A 9,822-nucleotide genomic window follows, 5' to 3' on the forward strand; every position below is an offset into this window, starting at 1 on the left:
TTCCAATTAGGTTAAGAAAAAGAATCATCCAAGACATTCATTACAATGATATACATACTATAAGAGGTATTCAAGACATTTTTTCATTAGCATGTAGATTTTAAGAGGTGTCTAAGATGTCCTACTTGGAGCATTACGAGTAATGAGTTATTAATGGTAAGAGGCATCTAGGACGTCCACTTACAAGTGTTTGGGACACTAGATAATATAAATGGTAAAAGGCATTTAAGATGTTCACTTGACAAGCGTCTGGGATGCTAGATTATGTAAACACAAAGACAGTTGAGTTGTTAAGGGATATTCCAAAAACATTCGACTAATTGTGTGCTTACTAAGTGTTTTGTCACTCATACATTTCTTCTGTAGTTACAGGTAGATGTGAGGGCGAGGAGGGTAGGAAGGCTAGCGAATCAACTCATTAATGACTTAGCCACCATAATAGGCACTTTATTCATTTATTCAATTAATTTATTTTAGGATTGTTTTACATATTATATTATAGGTTTCAGTTAGGTATTTGGTATTTTGTGGCACATTTGGAGAATCATTATATTTTAATAAAGTTATCGAGGTATTGCATTAAATTGCTTTCTTTAAATGCATACTTAAGAATCTTTATGGCTTATGTGACATATCATCTTGATGAATTACTCTTAGAGGTATGATCTAGAGATGGGTTATTACATTTTTTATATCAAAGCATGATTTTGGGATCCTAAATGTGTAAATGGCTTTAAAAAAAAAAACTTTGGGTGTATGAGTATGGTGGCCTATGCAACACTGATCCCTTTTGTAACCTGACAATTATGAATATTATACATGTTTTTATGATTATTATTATTCTGTTGAGCCTTGGAATGATTTTACAAAAAGAAAAAAGGGAAAAAAATGAGGAGATCCACTTATTTGAATGTTGTTCTAGAGAAAAGCCACTTTGAGACTCTTGCACCTATTTCAGCATTAACACTTGCCCCAACCCTAGCTGCAACACTAGTACCAACTCTAGCACCAATTTTGGCACCTAGAATGGTTGATGTGTTAAAAATCAAGAACATCATATATGAGGTGTTAAAGGATCATTATAAGATGTCTGTTAGTGTGAGGAATGTAGTTGAGGCACTAGGAGCCTCAGTCTAACTAACACTTACCCAACCGTCTATTCTACCTCTAACATAGTGGGCACCAAAGTCAAAGGGTTAGATACATCCTATTTATGGACTAGCAGGCCAATATTAGCCATTAAAGTACATAAGTATCACCAATCCGATCGAGGCCCTCAAGTGGTTGAATATTGTAGAGGAGGCTATGTTTATATTCACCATAAATGTTGCAAAGGTTAAGTATGTTACATTTCTGCTTCAAGGGGATGTTAAATCATGGTAGAGAATGGTATATGCTTCCCACCTTGGGGAGGATCTAACATGGATAGATTTCATATGAGCTTTCAATGAAGAATATAGCTCAACAGACGCTATAAGATCCCACACTTAGGAGTTTTTCAGTCTGAAGCAAGAAATATGTCAATCTAAGAATTTTTGACCCGCTTCAATACCCTTATTGTGTATGCCTCTAAAGTGATTGGTATAGTTCAAGGAAGGATAGAGATGTTTGTGTAGGGACTCCGAGTTAACTTAACTAATAAGGTGATAGTGGGAGATTATGCTCTCGCTACTTATTTTGAGGCCCTACAAGCAAAGATCATGCTAGAGAAGATGGTGAAAGAACGAGGTTCAGGTTCATAGAGTGTATACCAAGGAGCTAACCATGGATCAATTTAAGAGATGTTATTGGTCAAAAACCTAATCAAGACTGGAGAGGTAAGAGGACCTTTAAGTTAAAGGCACCGAGGAGAGGAAATAAAGATAAGAGATCTTATTAGAAGAACTTTTTAGTGTGCCAAAGGTATGGTCATCGACATCCTAGAGAGTATTAAGTGAGATTTGAAAATTTGTTTTAAATGTAATCAACCAGGACACTTTGCTAGAGAACACCTTGATAATGTTAATCTAGCACTGACATTTTTACCTACACTAGATGAGTGGCAGAAAGATGGTTGATAGGCCTGAGTCTATACAGTGGCCTAAGTATAAGTGAAGGCTAATCTCACAGTAGTGACGAGTTAGTTGCTCTTTCATACTATTTCTATTTATGCTCTAATTGATTCAGGTTCTACTCATAGTTTCATACTCAGGGATTAGTGTAGAACTTGGGGTGGAGCTCATAGTAATTAATCATATTAGCACTGAAATGTCAGATGGTAATAAGATACTGAGTGACACTATGCTTCTAGGACAAATAGTGACATTGAGAGGCTGAAAGCGGCTAGTAAACTTGATCATAATTGAAATGCCTAAGTTTGATATGATCTTAGGAATGGACTTCCTCAGAAGTATGGAGCTGAAATTGATTGCAAGAAGAAAAAGGTCAAATTCAACTTGGACAATGGAGATGAGTTCACATTTAGTGAAAGTTAGGTACTTAGCTTGATGATCAGTAATGTTAAGGCCTTGAAGATGTTAAGTAAAGGTTATGTGGGATATTTGGTATATGTGAGCAATAAAGCTGAGGCAAAAATAACTTCGAGTATGGATAGTGTGCCAGTGATCTATGAGTTCCTAAATGTGTTCCTAAATAACTTATCGAGGTTAGCACTAGAGAGAGAAGTAGAATTCAGTATCAAGTTGGCTTTAGGGATAGCCTTGATATCCAAAATACCCTACCAAATGGCTTTAACAGAATTATATGAATTGAAGAAATAATTACAGGAACTATTCGATAGTGGGTTTATTTGGCCAAGCCATTCATTGTGGGGCACCTTGATCCTCTTTGTTGAAAAGAAAAATGAATCAATGTGCATGTGTATTAACTACATAAAGTTAAACAAGGTGACAGTAAAGAACAGATACCCACTATCAAGGATTAACGATCTGTTTGATTAGTTAAAAAGTGTTTCGATGTTCTCAAAAATAGATCTATGGTTAGGATATCATTAGGTACGAGTAGCCAAGAAAGATATACCAAAGACTACATTCAAAACTCGATATGGGCATTTTAAGTTTGTGATATTGCTTTTCCACTTGACTAATTCTCCAATAATGTTCATAGATCTTATGAATAGGATATTTCAAGAATAGTTGGTACGTGCTATCGTTGACACCCAAATTAAATCCTAAATTCCTATAACAAAAATGTAGTAAAGGAAAGTAGAGATCGTTCCCTCGAAGAGCTTTGATTAGTATGTCGTCACAATTAAATCGAAACACAGAAATAAAAGATGGGTTTTGAATTGAATGCAAAGTATAATTAAAAACAATAAATAAAAATTCAACGAAATAAATTAAAACGATTAATCAATTAAACAAACCTTGGTCGTCGGTCACATCCACCATTGGAACTACGATTGATCATCGAAACCAAAAATATCAAGTTAATTATTTAAATATTCGTTGTGGTATTAAATCAACCTGTCATTCCTTACGATTAGTTAACCAAAAACATGTATTCCAATTAACCCTTATTGATTAATAATTCGGATACAATCTCGAATTTAATTAAACAATAGCATTACGAATTAGAAAGACCAACGAAGCAAGACAACACAAACGTACGACGTTGCATGTAATCCAGTTGATTATTTTCCTAGGATTTACAGTTTCTGACGCAGCAAACGATAAACCTGGTTGCCACTTCGATTAGATGGATTGAACAATTACGGATTTAGCACCTAAACTAGCCGTAGATTATATTAATTGATAAACTAATTGCGCACCTTAGAAATCAATCAATACAATCATGAAAAATAATTCAGAAAGATAATCAATACTCAAATAATTAAAAAGATGCATTAAGAACAAAAATAAATCTCACAATCATTGTAGTTCCATGGTTTCAGATCCCTTCAACCAAGAGAAACTATTCAGCCACTGTAGACCATGTTTTTCTCTCTAATTCTCTAATTACAATGGTTAATCTTAGCAAAATAAAAATAAAAATATATATATTATCTCCTTACTAAAAATCTGGAAATTGAAATCTTAATCTCCTAATCCAATCAAGCAAAGTGATGCATATCTTCCCAAAAAGAAAGGAAAAGATATGTATCTTTAATGTATATCCTTCCTCCAAAAATATCCTTCCTTATCTAGCTCAATTAATCCTCTTTTCCAACCGGTAATTATCCATTTCCTAGGAAGAAAATCTTAATATTTTGTGGACTTTTGTAGCTGATCTGGGCATTCAGATTTGTTTTCTGAATTATGCTCTCATCTTTCACATGCCTACGCCTAGTCTGCATTACGAAAATTCCAGATTAATAGATCTGCTCTAGTTTTTTCATCTTTTTGGCCCAACTTATTCCAAAATTGCTCAAAGCTTCCTAAATGCAAAAAGATAAGTAATTCCATTAGATTGAATTAAATTTTCACACAACATAAGGGAATTATAAATCAAAATAATAACAATTAATGGCGTTATCAATAATCATCGATACAGGCATTATGAGTTTTCCAAGTGTGAACTCTGATTGGATCGAGTAACCTTGTTGAGACATGTAGTGTCAACTGAAGGCGTATTAGTATATCCAAGTAAGATTGAGGTTGTGATGGCATGATAGAGAACAAGGTCGACAAAGGAGATTTGGAGTTTTATTGGATTGGCTAGTTACTACTGACTGTTCATGGAAGGTTTTCCTAAATTGGCCTAGCCATTGACGAGTTGACCCATTAAGATGTGTTATTTTAGTGGTCCCAAGAGTGTGAGAATAACTTTTAGATGCTAAAACAAAGTTGACCACAACTCCAATTTTGACTTTACATAGTGATGGCAAGGAGTATGATTTGTATACAGATACATTACATTAAGGACTTAGGGCTATTTTGATGTAACAAGGTAAAATAATTGCATATGCCTTCCATCAGTTAAAGGAATATGAGATCAGGTATTCAACCCATGATTTGGAATTAGTTGTAGTGGTTTTTGCTTTTAAGATCTAACACCACTACTTGTATGAGATGTAAACCAATGTGTACACCGACCATAAAAGTTTAAAGTATTTCTTTATTTAACAAGAATTAAATATAAGACAGCGTCGGTAGTGGAATTGGTTAAGGATTATGATGTGGACATCATGTATTATTCGAGAAGAGCTAATGTTATGGCCAATGCATGGAGTCAAAAAGCAGTATTGTCCTAGGTGACTACATCCCCTGAGTTACAGCAAGACATCTTACATGAGTATATCAAGGTGGTTACAAGATCGTTAGCTAGGTATCAGGTCGACCCTACTTGAGAAGATTCGAGCTAAACATGCTACCAATGAGTGGTGTACACAGATGATACAATGAGTTGTTGATTGATTGGAGCTAGATTTTAGAGTGTTAAATAGGGTTTTAAAATTTTGAGACAAGGTATATGTTCCTATGGATGATGATTTGAGGACTTGGCTTTTGATCGAGGTATACAATGCACTTTACCTAGCCCACCTTAAGAGTGTAAAAATGTATTAAGACTTGAGGAAATCTTTTTGGTAGTCCAACATGAAAAAAGTAGTAGTGGATTTCATATCAAGATGTATGGTCTATCAACAAGTCAAGGCAGAGCATCAATGACCGTATGAGTTATTACAACCTTTGACTAATCTCGAATATAAATAAGAGGAGATCTTGATGGATCTTGTAATAGGACTACTGATGGTTAGAAATGGATACAATGTCTTATGGGTCATAGTAGATCGATTAACTAAGCTAGCACACTTCACTTTAGTAAAAGACAATATGGATCCTTATCGATTAAGGCAGGTTTATGTATGAAAAGTGGTGACACTTCATGGGGTACTGAGGAAGATTGTGTCAGACAAAGTCAAACTTATGGGACATCCGTCCCTGTCTATGGGACACTTGTCCTTATAAGCTGACAATTTCAAATCATGCTTATGCGACTTTTGCAGTGCAAATCTTAGGAACAACAAGCCTATCCTACTCGAAGGGGCAGTCGTCCTAGGCGTGTTTTCCAAAGATTATAAAACTCATCTTAGTGTTATGTTTAGGATTATGCATTCTAACCCTAAACTCACTTTTCATAGAAGGAGCAGTGAGGATTGAGAGCCTTAGAGAGCAAACGGTGCTAGATTCTTGCCATGCAAAGACTAAGCTTCATTGAAAGAGGGGTAGGCAAATCTTCGTTATTTTCACGTATTTGATGCCCTGTTTTATTCCTGTTATGCGTTAATTTGTATTTAAACTAGTTAGATTTGGATGGTTTCCAATAATATAATTATGATGATGATTATGGTAATGTATGTATGTATGACATATATATACATACATACATACATATATATATATATATATATATATGTATGTGTGTATGTATATATATATATATATATATATATGCATTATTTGCCTTATGTTTTGCTACAAGATATGGTGATCAAGGTGTTTATGGGCGTCTTTGGAGTGGTCTTGGTGAAAATGAGTATTTAGGGGAGTCTTAGAATGATTCTAGGTATTTAGGTTATTGAACTATCATCGAAAATAGCGTGATTTTATAGGTTGTAGTGGCGGGGGATGCCTGTTCCTGTAAAAGTGGGAGAACCATCCTTTTGCAATAAGGAAGACGACGTACACCAACGTGTGCAAGGTAGTTTAGTAATTGCACAGGGTGGTTGTATTAAGGCACATGTAGATTAGGTCAGAGGAGGAATGGTCGTTCCCTAATCTGGATAGTCGTCCTTCACAAGTGAAATAGTCATTCCACTATCTGGAATGACCATCCCCACCAAAGGTTGTCATGGGTACCAAAACCTTGGGAAATGATGTTTTTGCCCTCCATGCATGATTAAAAGATGTAAGAGATGTTTGGGACATCCATTTCGATTGGGTTAAGAAAAAGAGGCATCTAGGACATCTGTTACAAAGATATACAGACTATAAGAGGCGTTTGAATTAATTGGTACATTCATTTCATTGGTATGCGAGTCATAAGAGGAATCTGGAACATCCTACCTAGGAGCATTATGAGTAACGAGTTATTAATAGTAAGAGGTGTCAAAGAAGTGCAATTAACAAGTGTCCAAGACACTAGATGATATAAATGGTAAGAGGCATCTAAGACGCCCACTTGACAAGCATCTGAGACACTAGATTATGTAAATATAGACACAGTCAGGTTGTCAATGGATATTCCAAGTACGCTCGATTAATTGTGTGCTTACTAGGTGTATTGTCACTCATGCGTTTTTTTGTGTGGTTGCAGATAGGCGTGAGGGCGAGGTAGGTGTAGAGGCTAGCAGATCAACTCATTGATGGCTCGCCTACCATAACAAGCACTTCATTCATTTATTTAGTTAATTTAGTTTGGAATTGTTTTGCACATTATATTATGGGTTTCATATGGGTATTTAGTATTTTATGGCATATTTGAAGAATCATTTATTTTAATAACGTTGTCAATGTATTTCATGAAATCCTTTTCTTTAAATGCATGTTTGAGAATCTTTATAGCGTACATGACATGTCATCCCAATAAATTACTCTTAGGGGTATTTTCTAGAGATGGGGTGTTACGACCACCTCTCAATTTCTATTCTCTCTTTTATTCTAAAGAACCAAACAAACACCTCATGCATTTCTCATCTGCAATTTCTATACTTTGCGAAATCACATAAGCAAGAAAAGAGGAGGATTGTTTAGATTTTAAACGAAATAAACAAAGTTGAGCCATAGCTACTGTTTTAAAAAGCAAGAAAATGAACGAAAGGCAAAGCTCTCGCTATCTCACGGATATTCATTCACTGAGATAGCATAGAGAGACAGACAAAAACCACACCTAATAAAGAAAGGAAAAGGATAAAATTAAAGTTGTAAGAAAAAAATGAAAATGGTGGGAATCTTTATTCGTCTTTCACTGTGCAAGTGATCCCATATTGCCACCTCTCTATCCCTCCTACTCCCCCTTTTCATGCTTTCTTTCTCTCCTTTTCCCATCTTCTTTTCCCTCTCTCTCATGCTTTTTCTCAGACTCACAATCAAAGAAAGATTTTCTGTTCTTCTGGCATGACCTAACGTTTCTCTATTATGGGTTTTTCATGTGGAGATGATTTTGTAAGTATTTTTTTTTTTCCGCAATTTGGGTAATTGAGTAACTGCAATATAGTTTCGTATCCCAACTATTTATATAATTATTATATTATCTTGCCTTTGAGCCTGTTAATTAATATTTTCCATCATTCTTGTTTCTTTTTCGTTCTTTCTGATAGGGAACTAAACAAAAACGAGTTTTATTAGTGGATGATCAAAGAGGCAGGAGTTTTATGGATGATAGGGTGGAATTTGAACTCGAATTTGGGCCAGTTGAACACCCAATGGAGCCTCGGGATGAAGATCGCCCCGTAAAGTGTCCGATGCCAACTTCTTCTGTTATCAATGTAAGTTTTCCATTTTATTTATTTGCATCCATTACTGAAGCAATGGTGTTATCAAACTTAAAATCTTTCGAAAAAAATTGTAATGTGGACTTTGATTGTTTGATAATTTTTGGATCTTTTCAGCAACTTTCATTAAAATAGCTTTTCAAGTGAAATGTGAAAGAACTCCCTTCAATATGTTTCATTCAGAAAAAACATCTTCTTTGTTAATATTATAATGTCATTCAACTATCCATCCAATCTTCCCTGTACTATATATCCGATTTTAAAAAAGATTTCATGCAGGAGTTGGAAAAGTATCAGTTAGTATTTCAAGATCAGTAATACTTTGTGTACAAGCCGTTGGGTATTATCGGATAAAAAAGGATTGATTTGTCATCTTATTTTATGATTTATTGATTTTGAATTAGAAATAAATTATCAAATCGCATGATTACACTTTAGTTTGTACTTGATAATATTCATCATTTGTAACTAGAGTTTTTATGGTTTATATGTTCATCTAACAAATTGGTAATTCATAAATTAAACTAAATACAAGGTTTTTATGATCTCCTATACCATCATAACGATAAGATTCCAGGTGCAGAAACTAGGCTTCTTTTTAAGTCAAGAAGTTATTTTATAGGGGAATGAGATGGCAAAGTGGAAAACAGTTGCAGATAACATATGCATGTATTCTGACATATTATCTTTATAAAAGGAATCAAGAATGCAAGCGGAGAGACTAGGTGAAGGGTTGGGAAAGAGGGGTGAAGTAGCAGCAGAAATGAACAAAGAAAGAAATGAAGGTGGTGCTGTTAGAGCAGTACGAAAGAGGCATCACACTTTGACACACGAGGAACAAGTGATAAAGCCCCTCATGAGAATGCCTCCTCTTCCTCCCCAGAAAATCACCATCTTCGAAATGCTTCATGAGTTTCACAAGTTTGAGTCTTAGTCTTGAAACGGGTGATACTTGCAATCAACAGAGTGCCAATGCAATACATGGGTGGACGTTCAAAAACGTTCATATTTGGGAAATTTTACACAACCAAAATGTAGCCAGGACATATTTATAGTTGTAATATCGCTTTGAAACACTTGTTGTGTATAATATTTGTCCAATTCAATCGTAGCTTACCCATAAATATTACTTGACCATCATAAGGAAGTTAAGAGATCCTGAATCCGCAGTGTTTGACTGTCATGGCTCGAAATTCTGTTTGGTTAAAATGCGAAATTGAGACAAACTCGTGTTGTCTCTTAAAGTCATTACATCTGAGGGCAGAAATAAATGAGCTTGAGCTGGCTGGATAGCTGAGAAGGTTATTGGTAACACTGAAAAGAAAGAGTTGTTAAAAAAAAAAACAATCACCTCAAGAAAATTAATTGTCATATGAGACAAGCTTTGATGT

General features: G+C 34.9%; 1 protein-coding gene across 1 annotated transcript; it reads left to right on the plus strand.

Moving 5' to 3' along the window:
- Window positions 1-7,833: 7,833 nt before the first annotated feature.
- Window positions 7,834-9,555, plus strand: LOC123217371. The gene is made up of 3 exons (XM_044638372.1): window positions 7,834-8,102; window positions 8,258-8,425; window positions 9,129-9,555. The coding sequence occupies exons 1-3, from the start codon at window positions 8,076-8,078 to the stop codon at window positions 9,363-9,365; spliced, it is 432 nt and encodes a 143-aa protein (XP_044494307.1). The 5' UTR covers window positions 7,834-8,075; the 3' UTR covers window positions 9,366-9,555.
- The last annotated feature ends 267 nt before the right edge of the window (window positions 9,556-9,822 follow it).

Source organism: Mangifera indica, chromosome 5 (genome assembly GCF_011075055.1).
Source record: "Mangifera indica cultivar Alphonso chromosome 5, CATAS_Mindica_2.1, whole genome shotgun sequence".
Lineage (NCBI taxonomy): Eukaryota > Viridiplantae > Streptophyta > Magnoliopsida > Sapindales > Anacardiaceae > Mangifera > Mangifera indica.

Coding starts and splice junctions, on each gene's coding strand:
- LOC123217371 (XM_044638372.1), top strand. CDS start 8,076: ATGGGTTTTTCATGTGGAGATGATTTT. Junction 8,103..8,257: donor TTTCATGTGGAGATGATTTT/GTAAGTATTTTT, acceptor TCTTTCTGATAG/GGAACTAAACAAAAACGAGT. Junction 8,426..9,128: donor CAACTTCTTCTGTTATCAAT/GTAAGTTTTCCA, acceptor TCTTTATAAAAG/GAATCAAGAATGCAAGCGGA.